This window comes from Alexandromys fortis, unplaced genomic scaffold (assembly GCF_014885135.2).
Source record: "Alexandromys fortis isolate MF-2015 unplaced genomic scaffold, M_Fortis_MF-2015_v1.1 scaffold_41, whole genome shotgun sequence".
Taxonomy (NCBI): Eukaryota; Metazoa; Chordata; class Mammalia; order Rodentia; family Cricetidae; genus Alexandromys; species Alexandromys fortis.
Genome location: NW_026067923.1, coordinates 1,191,909 through 1,215,359, shown reverse-complemented (window position 1 = coordinate 1,215,359; position 23,451 = coordinate 1,191,909). Strand labels below are relative to the sequence as shown.

The 23,451-nt window shown below is 45.0% G+C and overlaps 1 protein-coding gene across 3 annotated transcripts in view; it reads right to left on the bottom strand.

Annotated features, from left to right (window-relative positions):
* Fndc3b (fibronectin type III domain containing 3B) overlaps nucleotides 1–23,451 on the bottom strand; it is a 278,725-nt gene that overhangs the window by 187,559 nt on the left and 67,715 nt on the right. For all 3 annotated transcript variants that reach the window (XM_050142069.1, XM_050142070.1, XM_050142071.1), the window contains exon 2: nucleotides 21,456–21,594. In XM_050142069.1, coding sequence (XP_049998026.1) covers nucleotides 21,456–21,566 — 111 coding nt within the window. In that variant the 5' untranslated portion in view covers nucleotides 21,567–21,594. The remainder of the gene's footprint in view (nucleotides 1–21,455; nucleotides 21,595–23,451) is intronic.

Below are 23,451 nucleotides of genomic sequence, written 5' to 3'. Positions count from 1 at the left end.
AATGCCACCTATGCCAATATATACATCCGTGTACACACATACACATACAAGCACACCCAAACAGAGTACATATACACCAACCACTTCAGATTCTCAAACGCATACATTCCACACACACCTCTGACATACTCATCTCTCTGGCACAAAACGCAACAGACCTCAGGTATAACTGAAGTGTACGGATCTGTTTTCTGAATTCGGTCTCTTTTCTCCAAAAGGGAAGTGATGGTTTGCAAACAACCAAAACTCACATTTGTAGCAACAATACACTCGAGGAAAACATCTTGGACTGAAGAAGCAAGCAGGCAGACCGCAAAGATGCTGTAGGAGACGAGAGAGCACCTGGTATCGTGTCCTGCTCACTCATCCCCCCCCCCCCCCCCCCCCCCCCCCCCCCCGCAGATTTCAGTCTGCAGAAGTGGAGGAGCTAAGAGGCCACCAGGTGGGTCCATGTTAACCAGAGCTCCAGAACAAACACTGGCTCACCCAAATGTGCCAAAGGCATGGCTGACAAGACAAATTTGGTCATTCTGCTTCTTCCTGGATTTTAGGACTCTTTCCAAAGGGTCCTAGATGTTCTAATACCTCAAAAACTCAAAAGATCGGAGGTCCACCCGATGAAATTATTAACCAGATTTTATGGGTGGGAAAACGAAAGCTTAAAGAACACAAAAGAAATTGGCCTAAAGTAACATGACTAAATGGTTGAGCTAGGCTGGAACCCAGCTTGGACTGAGCAGAATGGATGCCTACAGAAAATGTATCTCTTATAATTCACTCTTTCAATGGGGAAAAAAAAACCTTAAGTACTTTGAACAAAAAGTCAAAACAAAATGGTCACCTGCACCTCTAAGAGGCATGAACTTCGCCATCTGAAGTGACACTAATTCTGCCATCCAATGATGCATCTGCCTGCGCACGGCAACAGCCAGTGCGTGTCGCTGGGTGCCTCCTCCTGCCTTCCACATCCTCTGCTGCTGTAGCTGCCGTGCATGCTCCCGATGCTCCCTTCTTCTAGACTTGCTCTTCCCCTACATTTATTTCTCTTTTCGTTTCCTGGCTTTTGCTCTAAAAAACTAGCCGGAAAAGCTCTCAGCAATCAGCTCAGCCTTTTCCTCTGGCCAGCTCCCAGCAGTCACGGTGCACAGTCTCTGTACCTAGTACAGTTTTTTCTCTTGTGCAGACCCAAAGAAAAGACTTCCTGGGAAACAAATCTAGGGCTCTAAGGCGAATCGGCACGCTCTCCTTCGGGTCCATGTTAACCAGAGCTCCAGAACACCGACTTTAACTCCCAAGTAATTCCATTTTAAACTGTCTAAATGATTGGTTCCTTATTTCTTGACAGTACAATCAAGCCTTTATCATATTATACATACTCAAAATGGTCTTAAAAGAATAAGAAATCTACATTGCAGATAAGAAAAAGTATCTCCTAAGCTGAGGATATACCTCAGTAAAATGTTTGCTGCTCAAGCTTCAACTCAGAACCCATAAGCAAAAATTAGCTAGTCATGGTGGCACATGCTCGTAATCCCCTGTGGAAAGGTGAAGACAGGTCAAGTGGATCCCGCAGGTTTGCTGGCCAACCAGCCTGATCCAGGTTCCAGGCCAAGCAGAGACCTCTCCCTATCCCAACTCAAAAGGCAAGGTAGATGGTGTCAACCCAAGGTTGACCTCTGACCTTTGTGTACATGTGCATCCATGCACAGGGAGGGAAGGAGGGAGAAATGGAGGGAGGGAGGATAAGAGGGAAAGATAGAGAAAGAAAATGTATCTCTTATAATTCACTCTTTCAATGGAAAATAAAAAATAACCTTAAGTACTTTGAACATGTCAAACCTGAGAACAAGCTCCTATGCACATAATGTCCGTCGCCTGTAGAGGGCGTTCAGGCCGGAGCTGTGTTCCAACGTTTAATATAAATGCCTTCAGAGCCTTCTAAAGATGTAAATAATGAATCGTTAGGCCACTCTCTGCTAGACTTGGGGGTTTTCTCTGAGTTTAAAAATCAATTAAGGCCAGGCGGTGGTGGCGCACGCCTTTAATCCCAGCACTCGGAAGGCAGAGGCAGGTGGATCTCTGTGACTTCGAGGCCAGCCTGATCTACAAGAGCTAGTTCCAGGACAGGAACCAAAAAAACTACAGAGAAACCCTGTCTCAAAAATCAAAAAAAAAAAAAAAAAACAATTAAGATATAACCACATGTCTAAGGACACCAGGACACAGGGAAAAGAGCCAGTGAGAAAGAGGCTTGGCCCCGGCTCTGCCAGGTAGCCCACTTGACCTAGGTCCCGGCTCTGCCAGGTAGCCCACTTGACCTTACAAGGCCCGCATTTCCTCATTTATAAAAAGCAGAGAATATTTACCCACCTCCCACAGGAACAGGTCTTACTCAGTTAGTAGTTATGACTAATACTTCTTACCACTGTCAAGTCTGAACTACATGAGGGAGATTAAAGAAAAACAATTTACCCAATTTACCATGCTTCATGTCCTCAGTAAAATCGAACGCCAGCAGACTCTCACTTTGAGCCCAGTTTCTGCTCAGTCACTATGGCTCACTGGACGTGAACCTACCGAGCATACGCATTCCGGGCTCTGTTCAGCCTCTTTGGAGCCTGGCAACAGGGTGAGTCTAGAATCTACTTGCAGAGGTTCTGAAATCTAAGTCCCTTACAGCCTTGCAATGATGTGCCCTGTCTGGAAACACTTCTAATAAAGATCACCACAATGCAAGCAAGCAGTGAAGGGTTGCTTATTGTGGAGAGCCCTATCCGACTGTTTTGGTTTTGAGTTCTTAATTTCAGATATTTTGTATTAACGTATTTGAAATTTAAGTAGCATACCACACAGTTCCATCTACATGAAGTGTTTTTACTATAATCACATAGCTGGTAGCCATGACACAAAATATTTTAGGAAATTTTCAATGCCTTGTCTTCATTCCCCACCTTCCCTCAATTCCTGTCTAATGTACTCCTGGTCTCTGTGTTTGTCCACTGTGGCCCTTACACGAAGACAAAAGTAACACAACGAGAATGAATCCTTTCACGCCATGTAGTTACCCAGGCCGTCTGTGTCATCTCGTCACTGCTTCATCCTTCTTTCTCTGAGTAATAGTCCATCTTATGAATACACTCCATTTATCAGTTAACTCCCAGTTGATTTGTGTCTAAAACGCTGGCTTTTTTTTGCATAATCACGCCCCAAATACTCACAGTCGGATTTCGATGGGAAATAACTCCTGTTTCTAGAGTACACACTCTGCGGAACTTCTAGCTAACACTCTAGATATTACTCTACAACCAACTATTTTAGAACAGCTCATACAGGCAGAGCTAGTTAAAACTGGCTGTTTTCTTACCCAAAAGTCATCCTCTCCAAGCACACTGAAGATGCAAACTCAGACAGACCCCTCAGGATGCTTCAAAGATTTGGCTTACTTACAGAATGCACTGAGAGTCGCCCACCACACCTGGATGAAAGAGCTCAACAGTTAAACAAATGGCTACCTCGGACCTACACGGTTACACAAATGGCTACCTCGGACCTACAAGGTTACACAAATGGATACTGAGGACCTGAATGGTTACACAAATGGATACTGAGGACCTACATGGTTACACAAATGGCTACTTGGGACCTACATGGTTACACAAATGGATACTGAGGACCTACATGGTTACACAAATGGATACTGAGGACCATTACACAGTTTAAGGCAACTGTCTTCCTTAATGATATAAGAAAAAAAGACTGAAAGTTTTCTTCAAAACTGTAGAGTTTTGTGAAAACAGCCGTGTATACTGCCAAGACCAGCACTTGGAAAGGGGAGGCAGGATTTGGAGGTCAAAGCCAGAATTGGCTTCAAATGAGTTCAAGGCTAGGCTGGACTACCGGAGACCTTGTCTGGGGTGGGGGCAGGAATGATTTGTCTCAAGAAAACAAAGAGATAATGCTTTGGGGATGAAGACATGCCTCAGAATGAGGACATTCGTCCAACATATACAAGGACCTAGGTACAAACCCACCGCCGTCATTGTGTGGAGGGAGGGAGGGAAGGCAAATGCTTTCCAGTTTTCTGTTTTGTATTTGAGTACAAGAGCCTCTCCGGTAAGGAACTGTAGGAAAGCCAGGCCTAGCACACGCCTCGTCTCAAGAGAGCAGGCCTTGAGCACACTCGAATGCCAACTTGTACATCACTGATCTTTCCAAACCTTGCCTCTTTCTGCACTAAGTCCACAGTCAGAACAGGCACTAGTCTCTGCAGAGTGCACAGACAAGAAACGTGGCACAGGTTTCCCAGTCTGCCCTGCGGCTCCTCCCCACAGCCCCTTGCTGCACACCAGCACAGAGCTGATTCCCTGCACATCGAATCTGGGGCCAGCTGGTGCACCATGACGTCAGTGCTGCTCTCTGAGCCAAGTGTAAGCTCCATCTGGGACAAATAACGTCCAGGCACACTGTGACTTCTTTTGTTTATATACACTGACTAAATATGTCTTGGTGGTAAATGAACTAACTCTTGAGATTTATTTCCCAAGGCCTTCAGAACAATATTCTGCACCCCAAAGAAACTCCCTGTTTAGAGTTCTTTCCAAGGGTGTGCGTTAGTGATTTTTAACAGAACACATGATTTTGGAACATGTAATTAACATCTTGAGGAGAGTCTAAGTCCAAGCAGCCCTTCCTCAAGCTGAAACAAAGAAAAGGAGGAATTCACTAGCAAGTGGGTGTGGTGAGGGTAACACAGTTCAACACAAAGCCACACGACACTTGATCCCACCTCGTTCAAATCCAGTGAAAGCTTTAAGATATAACTGGGCAGCCAAGGGGCCATTTCCCTTCCTTTTGAAGAATAAAACCCAGCTTGTGTTTTTACCCTGGCATTACTTAAGAGAAATAATTGCAAATTCAGAAAGAAAAACAAACTACCTAATAGTTTCAAGCTCTCTCTCTCTCTCTCTCTCTCTCTCTCTCTCTCTCTCTCTCTCTCTCTCTCTTTGCAGGGTGGAACTCACTCTATATCCTGGGACTCACTCCATAAACTAGGCTGTCCTCCAACTCAGAGATCCACCTGTCTCTGCCTCCCTACTGCTGGGGCTAAAGGCATGTGCCACCACCACCTTCAAGTCTTCTAACAAGGTTTCTGGCGTCTGAAAACCTGTCTCTAGGATGATTTACCTTTTGAGTGGAAATGAAGGGTGGGTCTGGGAGAACAGACGAGGGGAGAGGCCCTCTCCTACACCCCTCATCTCCATGGGGAAGATTCTTGGCTACCCTTCTCTGCTCACCAGTAATCTCACCAGTGCTGACCCCAGAAAGGAGCTGCTGCCAACCCCAAGGAAAGAATTATTACTAATTAAAAGCCCTGGGACCCTACAGAGACCTAGGCTGGATCTGAAAAACTTGACTCCCAACTTCTTTTCCAAAGGAGAATCAGACCTCCAGAAATCCTCATTGTTGCTTGCTTCTCACATCTGAGTCAGTCACTTGCCAGCTCCTGAAAATAATATGGGGATCATAATCATATGAACTAGTGAAGGGGTGTGTGCACGTGCGCACGCGCGCGCGCGCGCGCGCGCGAGAGAGAGAGAGAGAGAGAGAGAGAGAGAGAGAGAGAGAGAGAGAATGGTCATCTCTCTCGTACGCACACACTTGGGAAGATCAGAAAGGAATGCTAGACACCCTCCTCTACTGCTCTCGCGTTAATTTTTGAGAGAGGGTCTCTCCCTGAATCCAGAACTCACCAATGACAGGCATACCAAGGCAACAGTCCACAGAAGAATCTGTCTTCTGAACAACTCCCAGTACCAGAGTTACAGATGTGAGGCAATGGTCTACAGAAGAATCTGTCTTCTGAACAACTCCCAGTACCAGAGTTACTGATGTGACCATAGCGGGCTTTGACAAGGGCACTGGAAATACAAACTCAGGTCCTCATGACTAGGTGACACAGCAGCTGGTTCACCCACTGGGCCACCCCAGCCCCAAGAACGGTTCTGTTTGTAAATGTGTGTGTGACCATGCAAAAGGCATCCTAAGTGCTTGCCTGTACACTACAAATGAAGAAAGGCCCAACCCAGGCAACTCTAGCTTCCTGGAAGTTCCCAAAAGAGGTGAGTTCAAGACCCAGCTGTGGGACTATCCAGCTGTAAGCCCTAACCTTTCTCCCCTCTGGCCTCTCTGGAAATACAGAAGGTTCAGCTCACATGCTGTATGACCACCTGATGATTAAGTCAGTGCTAAGCACAGACACTCCCACTTCATAAGCCCTCAACTCCAGCGTCCTTCCCTTCCTTTAGAAGAAGCAAAGGAATCAAACTTTGAAATAAAATTCATTCTTTCCAGTGGCTCAACTACTATGCTCAAGTGACCGTTCAACTAAAAGTTATTGAGACTCAAGGTTTTCCAGTGATCAGCAAGTTTACAAATCACACATTAAACGTGAGGAGAAACCGTAAGTCTAATCAAACACATCTTTGTTTATCACATTGTTAAAGCAATGGAGCATCTTTAGAGTCAAATTCACAGACTGTTGTCCTAAGTGTCCCCCAAGGTTATGGGGTAAACAGCACAGAATCAGTCACTGTCCTCTCTAGCAAGTGCTCATGATGGTGAGATGATGTCTTTAAGGAATGTTCACTGAGAGGCTCAAGCAGCGTGGGGTGGGGGACAGTTACTGTAAGGTAGAGGTTCTAAGCACTCAACCACAGCAAGTCACTTTATAAATACAAAAGAGTATAAGAAGTAAAGTAGAAGCCAGGAAGTGGTGGTGCACACCTTTAATCCCAGTACTTGGGAGGCAGAGGCAGGCAGATTTCTGAGTTCAAAGCCAGCCTGGTCTACAAAGTGAGTTCCAGGACAGCTGGGGAGACACCAACCACACTTGCATCTCAAAATACATGTTCTGTCTTTCAGGTGATCTGATCTGGTGGTTGTCTGTGACATAAAAGCCAGAGGCCGAGAAGCATTTTTACCAGCATAGGCCAGAAGTCTGACAGCATATAATTCTACTGTTCCTGGGGCTTCACGTTATTATAACACTAGGACTAAGAGGGATGTGACAGGGGGGACAATGGCCATGTAAACAGAGGAAGTAGTATAACCTGAAAGGAGCTGAATCCAAGTTACCTAGATAGATGACACATTAGTGGCAACCTACTTAGAAGGGTGTGTTTTACATGTGAAAAAGCAAGAGCGGAAAATGAAGGTGAATATCTATATTCAGGAATAAGGAGATTCATGCTTCTAAATTATGTGACTTGTTTGCTATGGTCATCTTTGGAATATAATAGTCATACTGTCATACTACATAGTCATATTTTTAAACTTTTTTATTGATTTTAATGAGCTATACATTTTTCTCTGCTCCCTTCCCTGACTCTCCCTTCACCTTCTACTATCTCCCATGGTTCCCATGCTCCCAATTTACTCCTAATTTACTTTTTCTACTTCCCATGTAGATTAAATCCATGTATGTCTTTCTTAGGGTCCTCATTATTGTCTAGGTTCGCGGGGATTGTGAATTGTAGGCTGGTTTTCTTTGCTTTATGTCTAAAAGTCACTTATGAATGAGTACATGTGATATTTGTCTTTCTGGGTCTGGGTTATCTCGCTCAATATAATGTTTTCTAGATCCATCCATTTGCCTGCAAATCTCAAGATGTCGTTTTTTTTTCTGCTGTGTAGTACTCCATTGTGTAAATGTACCACATTTTCCTTATCCATTCTTCGGTTGAGGGGCATTTAGGTTGTTTCCAAGTTCTGGCTATGACAAACAAAGCTGCTATGAACACACTTGAGCACATGTCCTTGTGGCGTGATTGTGCGTCCTTTGGGTATATACCTAAAAGTGGTATTGCTGGGTCTTGAGGAAGGTTGTTTCCTAATTTTCTGAGAAATCACCATAATGATATCCAAAGGTGCTGTACCGGGTTTTTACATCTATCATTAGACCACAAAATGCCTACCAGAAGCAATTATGTATTAACATATGTCTTAACATATTCTGGATTTAGAAAAATCTCATCTTCCCGCACATATAAATTATTTTTATTATATGATACATCAAAAGCTATCATATCACATCCAATGTGACAAATACATATTCAAAACAAAAAGACTACAGGTTGGAAATCTCACCATGTTCAAACAAACACATTCCTATATGTGTGTTATGATTAGGGTTCTTAACCCAACAGAATCTAGAGCAGCTGAGAGACGGGCATGCCTGTGGCGACTATCTAGGTTACATGAACTGATCATGCGACCGTTCCTAGACGGGGGTCCTAGACTGTATAAACAGAGCAAAGAAGAGGAGCCCTTGTACTGTGTGTTCATTCCATCGCTTTCTGACTGTGGATGCCACGCGGTAGCTGCTTCATGTGGACTGCATCCTGAACTGTGAGTCTCTAGTGCTGCGAAGAGATCACAGCAACTTCCATAAAGAAACACATTTAATGGAGGAAGTGGTTACCAGTTTCAGAGGTTTAGTCCATTATCACTATGGCAGGATTTTTTTTATTTAATTGTCAATCATTTAATTTTACTGATAAAATGCCAGGTGAAAGCCTGCCAGCTTAGAGAGGCAGAGAAAGCACCCGTCTGGCCTTCCCTCTCTGCCAACACGCCAGAGAAAGAACTCTCTCCTATGCCACCATCTCAAACAAAACTCAAACTGAATGTCCCTCCCTTCTACTTCCTGTGCATCTCTCTATCCATCCTCCTGACTTCCTCTTTCGCTCTATGAATATTTCCTGTCAACTGGTTGCTTGCTCTGCCCCCTAACCTAAGATCGATTGTATTTAATCCTGTTTACAACATTTAAGCAGAGGCTCTTGGGTAAAAGGCATGTTCAGGGCTGAGCCACACCCCAGCTAGAAGCAGGTTTCTCCAGTAAACAAGACAATCTTGGCTTCAAAGTGTGATCAAATGTTCTGCAACAGCGGGGAACATGGTGGCATGTAGGCACATATATATGTGTTGGCGGCTGGAGACACCTGGCCCCCTGACTTTCTTTGCCTGCCTCACGCCCTTGCCTGCTGGAGTGAAACAACTTGTTTTCCTGTGCCTGCAGCTGCTCTGAGCATGAGACCCTCATGACTTCCCGATGGCAGGGCAGTGAATTCTGGTGGGTTTTACAGCTGGAAATCCCAAGAGCTGGGGCATGGCTATCAATCAAGGATCCCTATATAAGCTTCCCTGGAGCACATTAAAGTTGGCATTCGTGTTTCAGGATGACCCATGTCCCCGTATCTCTGTCTGTATGTGTATGTTTTTAAATCTCCGGCCTACTTCCCGGCTCGTGTACCATCCTCTAATGCAGGCGCTACACATATGGTTCTGGCGGTATCTTGATCAAAGGTAACAGGAAGTAGACCAAGACACTGGGTGGTATCCTGAGCATATATGAGACCTCAAAGCCCCATCCACAGTGAAACACTTCCTCCATCAAGACCACACCTACTCAAACAAAGCCACTCCTTCTACTACCTCTGGGGGACATTTCCCTCCAAATACCACATTATGTTTTGCAAAAAAGTTTCAGCTAGGCAGTAACAGAAAAGTTTACTTTTTAAAAAACTCCCACTCAAGACTCCATTTAAAGAAGCTACATCTTTACCTCTAGAATGCTTACTTGGACCTTGAAACTGTCCATTGACCCCTAATTGAACTGTAACAGAAGAACCAATGCATCAGGTTTGATAAGCACTCTATAGAGAAGTTCAAACATCATTCACTGAAAAGCTGGGGCCACAAACAATATGTAGGCTCTAACCTGTTACAGACACCTTCCTACAAAAACAGCCACCCAAGCTTCCTGCTTCACAATATACATCATCAGGCAAGTCCAACAGAAAGGTTGAATCTGTTTGAGGACATTAAGTATGCCTAAGAATGGGAATGATTCCCATCATAATAAAAATACAATACATATATATAAAATTGTCAAAGAATAATTTTTTTCAAAACTAAGCTATGGTATGCATGAGCATGAGATGCAAGGGCAAGGGTCAATAAGTTTAAAAAATTCAGATGAAACTGAGTGAAACTCTGAGGCCAAGTGCCACGTGGTCAGACTACAGGCTGAGAACCACACCCCAGCAGACACAGCGGCTACTCCTGCCAGTCCCCTGCTGATACCTTAGGACATCCAAGCCAGTGTGGTCAGAACTGCTAGGCTCCCAAATAAGCAAATGAGCTCCCAAAGTTCAGGGTTTCATCCTAACCTTCCTCTCTTATCAACAGTTGTTCCTCAGGATTTAAGGGGAATTGGTTAGAGGCCCCATTCTTCCACCAGTAGCCACCAAAATGTAAAACGACTCAGGTCACTCAGCTGGGATGGTGGCTGCACATCTAACGATACTTGGGAGACAGAGGCAAGAGTGTGTGGTGTCCAGGGTCATTTTCAGTTACAAGCTCGTGGGGAACACAGAGGAGCTTGTCCTGAAAACCCAAAACAAGCAACAAAGGGCAGAATATCTGCATATAACCTTCATACATATTCTGCAGGCTTCACAACATCTTTAAATGCAAATTCTATGCAAATATGCAACACTGGATTATTACTTAGGGGTTAATGACCAAGGACACATGTTGCTTGACGACACCATTTGCCTTCATTTCTGTAAATATTTTCAACTCATAGCAATTGGGTGAATCTGAGAATAAGAAGCCCAGAGACATAGAAAGCCAACTATTTGGAAAATGAGTCTCCTTTTTTCCTTTTAACTATTATCCAAAAGAGGTACACAAATGTAATAAAACATTAATAAATTAAGTGAAATTTTAAGAAAAACTAAGGGGGGGGGGATAGCTCAGCAGGTAAACGTGCTTGCCCCACCCCCAACCTGACAACCTGAAGTCAATTCCTGTAACCTACGTAAAGACAGAAGGAGAGAATGGATTTCACAAAAGTTGCCTCCAATCTCCACACATGCTCATGCATATACATGGTATGCATTACCACACATACACCCATATACACGCACACGCATGATATACATACCCCGCACATGCATGCACACATACACAGTCACTGTCTGCACGTACCACACACATGCAGACAAACATGTACACACAAAAACAATAAAGAATTTTATGTGTAAAGGCTTATGGCAAATTTTAAAAGTAGCCAGTTGTTTAAACTCTGTTTTAAAGGAATGAAATTTGCTCAATTCTCTCATCCTTTATCCATTCACAAAGATTTCCTGCATGTGAGATGTGAGGCACAGAGTGAACAAGAGACAGGACTTCTTTCTCCTAATGAAACGGAATCAGACAAAGACAGCGAAGTTGCTAACAATGGTAAAGCTTGAACCATCAGGGGCTCTCACTGCCTCTGCTGTGCAGTGCAGCCCAAGCACACCAGTGTCTGCCTTCATCTCCTGAAGGCAGCTCCACTACCGCTGTTTGCTGGCTACTGCAGACCATTGTTGCCTTTGGCTAATTCAATTCTGAAGTGTCTTTCAACCCAGACAGTTCAGAAATGTCATAATTACATGTTATGTGTCCTAATTATGGCGGGTGCCACATATAACAACACCTTCCAAAAATACAGATCAACATTCACCTTCCCAAGGCCAGGACTCTGCCCATGCTGTGCCTTTTTGGAAGCCTCTGTAGTGAGAAGAAACCTAACACAAAAAGGACTGAACTACCAGACCACAGACTGGAAGAACTCACACTTTTTCTAAAGCTGCAAGGAGACCCTGGTATCAAGGGTGGCTTTTCTGCAACTGGGAAACTGCTCTGGATGAGGGATGCTCGCTGTCTGTGATTCCACAGAGTCAGTGGGGCTGAGAAACAGACCCATTCTCATTACCATTACCTCATTGGGTAAGGCACTTGCCTAGAAAGCAGGAAGAAGATCTGAGCTCAATCCCCATGATCAGCATAAAAATGCCCAGAGAGAGATGGGAAAAAAAGGAGGATCCCTGAAAGGTGGTGGCAGCACATGCCTGTAATCCCAGCACTTGGGAGACAGAGGCAGGTGGATCTCTGAGTTCAAGGCCAGCCTGGTCTGCAAGATCTAGTTCCAGGACAGCTAGGACTGTTTCACTGTCTCGAAAAACAAAAATAAACAAATAAAGAAACAAAACAGAGGATCCCTGGGGTTCACTGGCTAGCTGACCTAGCCTAACTAGTAAGCTCCACCAGTGAGAGACCATTCCATAGACGTAGACAGTGTTCCTGCAGCAACATGTAAAAATGACCCTCACCCTCGGCCTGCACATGCACACATGCACCTGCACACAAATATGCACACAAGAGGATTCATTAAAGAGAAATTAAAAACTATTCACAAGAGATTTGCTCATGTTAAACTTAAAATATTAACTCTCCATTGAACAAATAATCTTTACAGAACCTGATTGTTCAATAAAACCGAAGTAGGTTTGCTGTGGGATAACGCTCTTGTTCACTGTAAAGAGTTGTCATTCATATTAATTTAATAAAATGCTGATTGGCCAGTAGCCAGCCAGAAGTATAGGCAGGGTGACCAGACTAAGAGAATTCTGGGAAGAGGAAAGGCAGAGAGACAGTTGTCATCCAAAAGCAGAGGAAGCAAGATGAGAATGCCTTACTGAGAAAAGGTACCAAGCCACGTAGCTAAACATAGGTAAGAATTATGGGTTAATTTAAGCTGTAAGAGGTAGTTAGTGAAAAGCATAAACAATAGGTTTATAATTGATATAAGTTTCTGTGTGTTTATTGGGGACTGAATGGCTGTGAGACTGGGCAGGACAGAAACTTCTGTCTACAAAGATTAACTGATCCGAGAAGCCTAATGGCTACCAACATCAGAAGATCCTAGGGCAAGGTTGGTGTCCCATTGCCCAGCTCATGATTTTCCTCCCTATTCCATTTCCTCAGTCTGTTCTCTATGCTCTGGTATATTCTGCATCCCAAGCATTCACGTAGCCTAACACATACATAAATACAGAATCTGGGGACAGATTTTAGCAGCAACTGAACTGCTCATTCCTCTCAGGCAAGGGCGTGTCTATTTATGTGTCTCCAGTGTCTAAGAAGTCGCTGCCACAGAAGACATTCGCAAATACTTAAGATGACCATATCTATTAATCAATCCATAATCCATCCCACGAATTCTACCCTCTCGTTCCTTGGTCTCTCTGGATTTGAATGAGGGAGAGAAGCTGGGGACCAGTCTGAAAGAAGGCTACACGCCTGTACAAGGTGTGACTATTCTATGTACCAGATGCTGAAGAGTGTGGCCCAAGGCCAAGCCGTGCTTCCTTACCCGTTCCAGCTGAAGACCCCGTTCCAAACAGAGATTCTACCCGAAGAGGAGAGGTACATATGGCACTATTCACCAGTAGAGCAGCAGCCGCCATTTCAATGGCTGGTCCCATTCTCATTTGAATAAGCAAGAGGTATTTATCCATTTTTATCCACTTCATTAATTTTAAGACTTCCTTTCCACTGGTTTTAAGCAGAAATGGTGAGTTGGAAATGTACAACTCCACACGGGGCCAAACCTGTGCTGTGTGAGGTTGGAAGCACTGAACGCAATAGGGAAGCTGTGGGGGGAAATGTTATTAAGAAGAGCTCAGCCAAGACGGCAAAGGTCACGGAACTAGGAGAGAATGCTTGATGTCACAGACACACCAGTGACGAGCACTGTCTGAAGCACGGAAACTCCTCAGCCTAGCACACTGCCTAGAGGCATGTATTCAAAAACATCAGGAAAACTCTAGCTGTAGAGTCTGTCCTGGTGAAATAAAAGATTCCAAAACAAAACAGGAAAAAAAAAGCTCAATCTCAATAAAACAAAGTGCTACAGTCCAGCCCCTAGGAATAAACCAAGTCAGGACAATTAGAAATGGGATCTCTGTAGCCTGGTCCCAGAACGAGCCAGAGGATGTTATCCTGGGCTGGCTAGACTGATGAAGGGCCTTACAGTTCAGATTAATTCCTGAAGAAGCTTTTAAAAAAGGAAAAACAGAAGCTTAAAAACAAATATTCTAGAAGTTTAAAACTAAGAAGGACGCCAGAGATAAGAAACATCCCAAAAAGAACATTTACCACATGTCCTGTTCCAAACGCTACACAGTGTAAAGGACCAGAGTCCAGGTCCTTGCCCCCTGGAGCCGACCCTCAGTGAATTCAACCATTACCTTCTCTCCACATGTAAGTGACAAGGTCTGGGGACACCTTAGCAAGTCCCCTCACTCCAGCAGCTTGTGTGAGCATCTGTCCTTCACCTCACAGTTCCTGGAAGCCGTTACAGTTCCAGATCAGAATGTTGTAAGAAACTGTAGATACTGACTCCTTTAATGCTCAAACCACCTGCTGCATCTTATGCTAAAAACCAGATCAAAATCTGCACTTTATAGCAAGAACAGTAGATAACTCGTTATTAAAGAGAAGCAAAGTTTATTTAGCTTTGGTGACCTCTGCTTATCCAGAGTTCAACTGTGGGGGTGCGGTGGACAGACTGTACGCAGGGATTGAAAAGACAGCTCACCAGGCTAAAGGGCCTTGCAGTCACCATGGGATCTGCTGTTTGAGGGACTGAAAAGACAGCTCAAAAGGCCGAAAGCCCTTGCCGCCACCCTGAGATCCAAGCTGGGTCCCTGGAACCGGTGTGCAGAGAGATTCAAGTCCCGCAAGTTGTCCTCACCTCTGCTGCCTCCCACCGTGCCACACCAGCCCACATAAAATAAACACATCGTTTAAAATGCTTAAAGAAAGGGACACTTGGGAAATAGCAGTTCCAGAGGGGGCTGTTGCCCATCATTCTTGGGATGTAGCTGAGAGACATGAAAGCATGTGCACAGAGGTGCACAGAGGTGCACAGGGTACCTGCACATGTGTTCATGGCACCACTGCTTATACTGCCCAAAGAGTGGAAACTACCAAAATGTCAGCCTCTGAATACTGACTGCCAAGTTGCAGGACCAACAGTCACCCAGGAAACACACCTCTGCAGACACCTGTGACAGTCTACCAGGGTTAGCTACAGTCACCCAGGAAACACACCTCTGCAGACACTTGTGACAGTCTACCAGGTCAGCTGAGGTGGGGAGATGGCACCACCACCCAAGGCTGGGGCACTGAACTGGATTTTGTGAATCCAAAGGTGAGCTGAGCACCAGCATCCATTGTTCGCGACCATCAGTGGTCCCCTGGCTCACACTCTCACTGCTCGACTGTCCCGTCGTTGTGGACTGTACCCTCAGACTGAACCAAAACAAGCCCTTTCTTCCTCGAGCTGCTTCGTCAAGTCTTTGTCACAGCGAGGAGAAAGCAATGAACTCACTTGACAGATGACCCAAACAAATGTGCTATTTCATAATATGGACTAATTGGCAAAGAAGAAGAAACAAAACGTTGGTACACATTCCATACCTCCCTCCCCCTCTTCTCTCCCTCCCTCCCATTTCATGAAGTGAGCAGTTCTGCCCACTGTGCCCTGTCCATCATATGCTCTGCCTTGCTTGGCCCCAAAGACAAGGAGCCTCTAAAACACTGAGCCAAAATTAACTTTTCTTATCTCAAGATGTTCATCTCAGGTTATCTTTCAGTATGGTAAAAACTGACCAGCACACAAAGTTCCATGACTGTTCATGTAAATTCGTGAGGTGCATGTATGTGACTATCTCAAGATAGCTGCTAAGAAGGCCAAGGAAGCTAAGGAAGGACTGCAGGGTAAGTCTTCCCTGCTCACAAAATATTCTGCTCTTTATTTTTCTAATGATAATGTATCTATTAAATTTTCAAATGATAATGTATCTATTAAATTTTCAAATGATAATGTATCTATTAAATTTTCGTTTAGGATGAGGATAACTTTCTTTAAAAATATTGTCTTCCACTATCCACTCATTTCCCCCTTTCTCTTACCTATATAAAACAACAAATCAAAGTATTAAACATAGCATGACTTCAAATAATGAAAATAATGGTTTCTCTTATCTAGACTAGAGCCAGAACACAGCTGAAAATCCTGACTAGAACTAATGCAACCCAGAAAGCTTCAGACAGGAGGAGGATGAGGCTAATGTCAGCTCCCTTAGCAGGTATAGGCCCTTTGCACTAGCAGAAGTGCTGAGAGTGTCCTCTGCACAGCTCTGAAATACTAAGAGCACAGTAAACACAGGCAATGTGCGCCTGCTCCTCACAAACATTCGCCCCAGCTCCTCACAGGAGAAGCCTGTGGCGGGGGTCACTGCCTACAGCAAGTGGTATTGAAGCTGCCACAGCACTGCTTACCATTCATCACCCATGCATGATGAATCTTGGTCTGGTACCACCGAGTAAGAGATTTCAAATAGTTTGCTTACTAAACAATGTTCCCTTTAAGAAAATTTACATTAACATCAAATTGTTGTGGAATAATCTTTCTGTACACTGTGAAGATCTGACTCTGTTAAGGCACCTTCTGATTGGTTTAATAAAGAGCTTAACGGCCAATAGCTAGGCAGGAGAGGCTAGGTGGGGTTTCTGAGAAGAAATGGAAACTCTGCAGAGAGGCGGGATCTGCTCGCCAGACATGCAGGAAGTGGGACTCGCAGTACCGAGTGGGTAATGAGCCATGTGGCAGAACACAGATGAGCATAAGCGGGTTAATTTAAGTTTTAAGAGCTAGTTGGGAACAAGACTGAGCTAAGACCAAGTTTTCATATTTAATAAGTCTCTGTGCCATTATTTGGAGCTGGCAGCCCAAAGAAAGCCCACCTATACCAAATAGTTAAGTGTAAATGTTAAATCTTCCAGAAAAATCTAACAGATTAAGAAGGATGAAACACTCTCCGTGATGTAACACTCTCCGTGATGTTGTGTGGGCATATACATGTTTGTACAAGTGCACATGGATGAGCACATGTGTTTATGCAAGTTCACATGCATGCACATGTGGGGCCGTTGTGCACATGTCTACACACCCATGTAGAGGTCAGATCAACTCCTGTGCTGTTATTCAGACATAGACAACTTTACTCTGAGACAGTCTCTTGCTGGCCTGGAACTTGCCAAGTCGTCTAAACCAGCTGGCCAGAAGGACTTACAGATCCCTGTCTCCACCACTCCAGCACCGGGATCACGGTATGCCCCCATCGCAGTTTAGTTTGTTTGTTTTTTTTATCATGGGTTCTGGGGATCAGACACAAGCCCAATACTTTACTGAGTAGTGAACTCCCATCGCAGACATTGTGATATTATTTAAGTGTACTCTCCAATTGGAAAAGCTTGGCATCTATTTACAAAATATATAAATTGATAAATTTTCCACTTTTAGCTTTATAGAATTCTTCCTGGTGGAGCAGATTTACTAAGGAGTGTCAGAGCACAGGGTAGGAACGTGCTATGTGTTCTTCTGGGACACCCAGTCTTTCCGGTCTTCAGTCATGTCTCTGTGGCCGAGTTCACTTTTGAAGGAAGACTGGAAAATTCTGAAACTGAGAGCTCTTTATGCGGGCTAATAAGCTACAAAAGTCTTCTCTGGGCAAACTGAATCATAAAAATGAGGGCAAAGTCACCAAAGCACAAATCTGGGATGAAGCAACAAGGAAAGGTGGCTTCGGGAAGCCTGGCTGCGTCTCCACGGGGAGTCCTGATGCTGTCCAAGTTAATCACATTTGAATACCTTGGATTCTAAAACTCTTTTAATGAGTAAATATGAGGGAGACAGAACTTAAAATCCTGAAACCATTTACAGCACAACCATAGCTTTCCAAAAACAGCTGCAAGACTAGAGGAAAGGAGAGTCCAGTCAGTGATGGAGAAAAGGCCAGGGCATGGCTACCAGGCTACGAGACAGGATTTGCTCCAGGGGCGGCAGGGTGGCTTTGAATAAGGGATGAACATGAAACACACTATATTTTGAGCAGATGGCTCTGGCTTCTGTCCAGAGAATCGAGCAAAAAATCAGAAGCAGACAGACCAATGAAGACAAGTGTCAGGCACTGGCAAGGCATGGGCACAGGGCCCAGGTAGTCAAAGAAATGAAACAGACCTGGCAAGGTATGGACTCAGCAGGCACTGCCAATGGAAAGCCCAGAGTTTAGAATGAAATACCAGAACCGTATGGTGAGAAGACACTGTGGAGACTGCAAAGCTGAAGGCTTGGAGGAAAAGAGAGGTGGAGGACTCGGCCATCAGTTCACTGCAGAGGGAGGGGAGGAAGCAGAGCAGCCATGAGACGGGCTTGTTTGCTGAGTGCGGTGTGGCTGTTTATGTGTATAAAGGAGCAGGTGTTACACAGTGTGACAGGGTCTAATCCAGACAGAAAGAAGTACTGCTACCAAGGTGATAAGGGGTGAGCCACACCCAAACAACCAACGCTAGAAAGCACACGTTAGCTGTATGCAGTTTTTTGTTTTATAAGATTCATTTTGTTTTTATTTGATGATGTATGAGAAAGGTGTGTGCGTGTGTATGTGTGTGTGTGTGCACGTGTGTGTACTCATGTGCAGTACCCATGAAGGCCTGAAGAGGATGGCAGATCCCCCCAAAGTTGCAGTTACAAGTGGCTTACCCAACATGTTAGGAAGTGAACAAATGTTCTTAACTACTAAGTCATTTCTCTAGCCCTTGTTAGATATATTTCGTTCATAAGAGATATATTTTGTTGGTAAGAACACCACAATACAGAGGAAAGTAATAAATGATTGAGCATCAAGGTCAGATCCATAGGCAATGCATACAAAGTACCTCTGTTAGGTACCTGACCAAGTATGACACGTCAATAACAGGTCATGATGGGGCAATGGGGAGCAGAAGCTCGTATCAGACAGGTCACTGTTCAACTTACTTGAATTATTAATATGCTTTGGATAACTATTTTTCAAGTTTATTCGCAATTCAACCATTCAAAAAACAAGTATGTTTATGCTTCAAAAAAATGCAGTGTAGTCTGTACTCACTCCTAAGTGGATATTAGCTGTAAAGCAAAGACTAACCAGGCTACAACCCACAGCCCCAGAGCAGCTAGGTAACAAAGAGAACCATATGAGGGATGCGTGGATCTCCCTGAGAAGAGGAAAGAGAACATGCCCTGGGTAAATTGGGGGCACAGAGGAGTAGCGGGGAGGGGATGGGGGATGAGAACATGAGGGATCAGGATGGGGGCCGGAAGGAATGGGAGGGAAATCAAAGAGAAGGCATGATAGAGGGGTCCATTCTGGGGTTAGGAAGAAACCTGATGCCAGGGAAACCCCCAGGAATCCACAAGGACAACCCCAACTAAGACTCTTAGCAATGTAGAGAGGGTTCCTGAACTGACCTTCCCCTGCAATCAGATTGATGACCACCCTAATTGTCATCATGGAGCCTTTGTCCAGTACCTGATGGAAGCAGATGCAGAGATCCACAGGCAGGCACTTGGCTGAGCTCCATGAGTCCAGTTGAAGAGAGGGGAAGGGATTATATGAGCAAGCAGGGAATGGAGATCATGATGGGGAAACCCACAGATATAGTTTCTCTGAGCTTGTGGGAGCTCATGGATTCTGGACAGATAGCTAGGGACCCGGTATGGGACAAACCTGGGCCCTCTGTATCTGCGTGACAGTGGTGTAGCTTGGGCTTTTGTGGGGCCCCTAGCAGAGGAACCAGGACCTGTCCCTGGTGTATGAGCTGGCTCTTTGGAACCTATTGCCAGTGGTGGGATGCCTGTTCACCCTTGAAGCAGGGGAAAGCACTTGGTCCTGACTCAATTTGATTCTCATGGGAGGCCTTACCCCATCTGGATGGAGACGGGGGGGGGGGGGGGGGGGGGGGGGGGGGGGGGGGGGGGGGGGGGGGGGGGGGGGGATGAGGTAGGGGAATAGGAGAAGAGGAGGGAAGAGAAACTGTGCTAAGTTTACAAAATAAGTTTAAAAAATGATTTAAAAAAAGAAAGAAAGAAAATGACTCCCAAAGGGAGTGGCACTATTAGGAGGTGTAACCTTGGAGTATGTGTGGTCTTGTTGGAAAAAGTGTGTCACTACTGAAAGGCAGGCTTTCAGGTCAAGCTCAAAGCTCAAGCCATGCCCAGTGTCTCAGAACACTTCCTGCTGCCTATGAGTCAAGATACAGGGCTGACTCTCAGCTCCTTCTCCAGCACCATGCCTGTCTGCATACCACCATGCCGCACCACGATGATAATGGACTAAACCTCTGAAAATGTAAACCACCCCAATTAAATGTTCTTTCTTTTTAAGAGCTGTTACTGTCATGATGTCTCTTCACAGCAAGAGAAACCCTAACGAAGACAGAAATGTACAAAGAAAAAATATTTAGATAATTACCAGATAGAACGAGCACAATTTTGGTTGTCAGTTTCTTTTAAAAAATAACATTATTAGAGACAATTTAGTTCCAATGATAAAAGGGCAACTGACCTTACAGTTCAGATTTTCCCTAAGCGCTACACAGCTGACTTCCTAAACAGCTGCTGTGAGCCACACTGTTAAGCCATGAATGGCGCAGGAGTGGAGCATCTGGTAAACATTCTCATACGGAAACCTTAGGAGTTCCACAGAGGAGGGGTCACCCCAGGCTCCACAGAGGAGGGGTCACCCCAGGCTCCACAGAGGAGGGGTCACCCCAGGTTCCACAGAGGAGGGGTCACCCCAGGCTCCACAGATGAGGGGTCACCCAGGTTCCACAAAGGAGGGGTCACCCCAGGCTCCACAGAGGAGGGGTCACCCCAGGTTCCACAGAGGAAGGGTCCCCCCCAGGTTCCACAAAGGAAGGGTTTCCCAGGTTCCACAGAGGAGGGATCACCCCAGGCTCCACAGAGGAAGGGTCACCCCAGGTTCCACAGAGGAAGGGTCACCCCAGGTTCCACAGAGGAAGGGTCACCCCAGGTTTCACAGAGGAGGGGTCACCCCAGGTTCCACAGAGGAGGGGTCACCCCAGGTTCCACAGAGGAAGGGTCCCCCTGGTTCCACAGAGGAAGGGTCCCCCAGGTTCCATGGTAGAAGGGTCACCCAGTTTCATGGTGGAAGGGTCACCCCAGGTTCCATGGTAGAAGGGTCACCCCAGTTCCATGGTAGAAGGGTCACCCCAGTTTCATGGTAGAAGGGTCACCCCAGGTTCCACAAAGGAAGGGTCCCCCAGGTTCCACAGAGGAAGGGTTACCCCAGGTTCCATGGTGGAAGGATCACCCCAGGTTCCACAGAGGAAGGGTCACCCCAGGTTTCATAGAGGAAGGGTCCCAGAATTCAGGGTAGGTTCTTCTGGACATGTGCAGATTTGTCAAGTACAATGAATGAATGGTTTCACAATGAGTCATTTAAAAAAATAACATATTTTTGGTTCTTTAAGAATATTAGCTGAGTTTCTGATCTCAATTTTTTGAACTATTTTAAAAATCATACAGTACTTATATGATAAAAAAAAAAAAGCATCTCTAGAACCATTGAAAGTTCAAAAGGCAAAGACTTCTGAATCCCCAAATCAATCAAATACCAGGTAAGATCCCCCTCTCAAACAAGGTCACCAACCTGCTGGGCTGCTTCTCCATTCACCAAGTGGGGCATCATGGCCACCTCCCCGTTGAGCAGGGGTGGCAGTTCCAGGGGGATCTGGTCGGTCATCATCATGGTGACGTACATTCATGGAGAATTGCCCTCAACTTGCTATCTGCAAGAGACAAGAGAAACACCCATACTTACAAAAAATAAAAAATAAAAGGCCCATGACTACAGTTATGAGCAATTCCAGTGTTCTCTGTAGGAGTCCATGCACCCTCATCACAGAGCACTGCTGCTAAGTTTTATATCCGTCCCCACAGTGAACCAGGGAAGGCAAGGAAATAAGCAGAATTCGAAGACCAAAATCAGGTTCCCAGCATTTAGTTCAAAACTTTAAAACACGAATAATGGTAACAACCCCACCCCATTTTATCTGAGGATAAAATGAGATTGCATTTTCTAAAATAATTATTTATGTGTATGTCACATGTGTGCAGACACCGCAGAGGACAGAAGAGTGTTCTGTCCGGTGAAGCTGGAGCTACAGGCTGGTCGTAAGCCACCCAATGTGGCTGCTAGGAGCTGCACTGAGGTCCTCTGCCAGAGCAGCAAGTGCCTTTAATTTGGGGTCACATTTGGAGACAGTAAAAATGACAACCAGAAACTACAGTGGTCATCATAAGGTAATGACCAAAACAGAGGTTACATTCCCAAAGAACTATACTTTCTCTTCCATCGAGATCAACATAATTTAGAAGCATTTAACACGAGCAAACTGAGGTTAATACATACACTGCAGCCTCACGTTAAAAGACTAAGTAATCTGATAATCACCGAGTTCTAATTATTTCCCCTTGATCATTTCTTTGAGTCGGACACATAGGATCTCTCTTTCTCAGACACTCTTTGGGCTCCCCTGTATCTGTGACACACCCAAACCAGCTGGGCCCCAAAGCTGATTCCCTTGTTTACACGGAATAAATGAAATTCACACTATATCCAAAATATCATAAATTCAAAAGAGCTTTTTTTCTCTTCCATAATTGCACCTTCCTCGTGTAGTCGGTGTGACAGCACACCAGGAAGAAAGTACAATAAATCCCTGGGGAATCACAGCTGTTCCATAAAAACTACATGTGTATTCATGCACTGTGGCATGAAAAGTCTAGGAACACGAAAACATATCTGTGTGTATGTGTATGTGCACGCATTTGCATGTGTGTGATATATATAGATCACACACACCGAATTTTAAATAATTTCCGAAAAAATATTTATTTAAAGGCCAAAGTTTTATCATTCATAAAAACTCCCTCAAAATTACACATTCAAAGCTATTTGACTAATGAATAATTTATTGTTAGTGTCTCACTGCAGGCTCACATACACACACACACACACATGCACACGCACACACACTGCAGGCCGGCTTACAGTGCTGTATAGCGGGGCTCCTGTTCAGTAAGAAGTAGTCTCTGCTCTTTTCCCCTACTCTTCCCATCCAGGAGCTTCCGGCAGTTGCTGGAGAAAGTGACAGTGACTCTGCCTTCTTTCTTTCTCACTTTCTGCAGCAATGAGCACTAGGTCCTCTCCCCTCTCTCCCACTGAGATGGCCCAACATTCCCTGGACCATCTTCTAGACTACACGGAACCTGAACTCTCTGTTGTCACCCAAAGGCAGGAGTAAACCAACGGTAGGTCCTTCCCCACCCCACCTGGACCTGGTAGGTCCTGGAATTCCCACCAATATGTAAGAGTATAGAAAAGAAAGACAGATGCTTCAGAGGCTAGGAAGGAGGGTGCTGGGAGAACACTCCCCTAACCAGGAGGGTGCTGGGAGAATGCTCCCCTAACCAGGAGGGTGCTGGGAGAATGCTCCCCTAACCAAGGTCTGCTGACAGTCAACGCTATTTATGCTGCACACGGTTCAACACAGTCAACTAACATTGTTTAAACTGGAGTGAGTCTTAACTAGACACAAAATTCAAGTATTCCAGGTCCCCTAGTACTACAGAAAAACTCAACA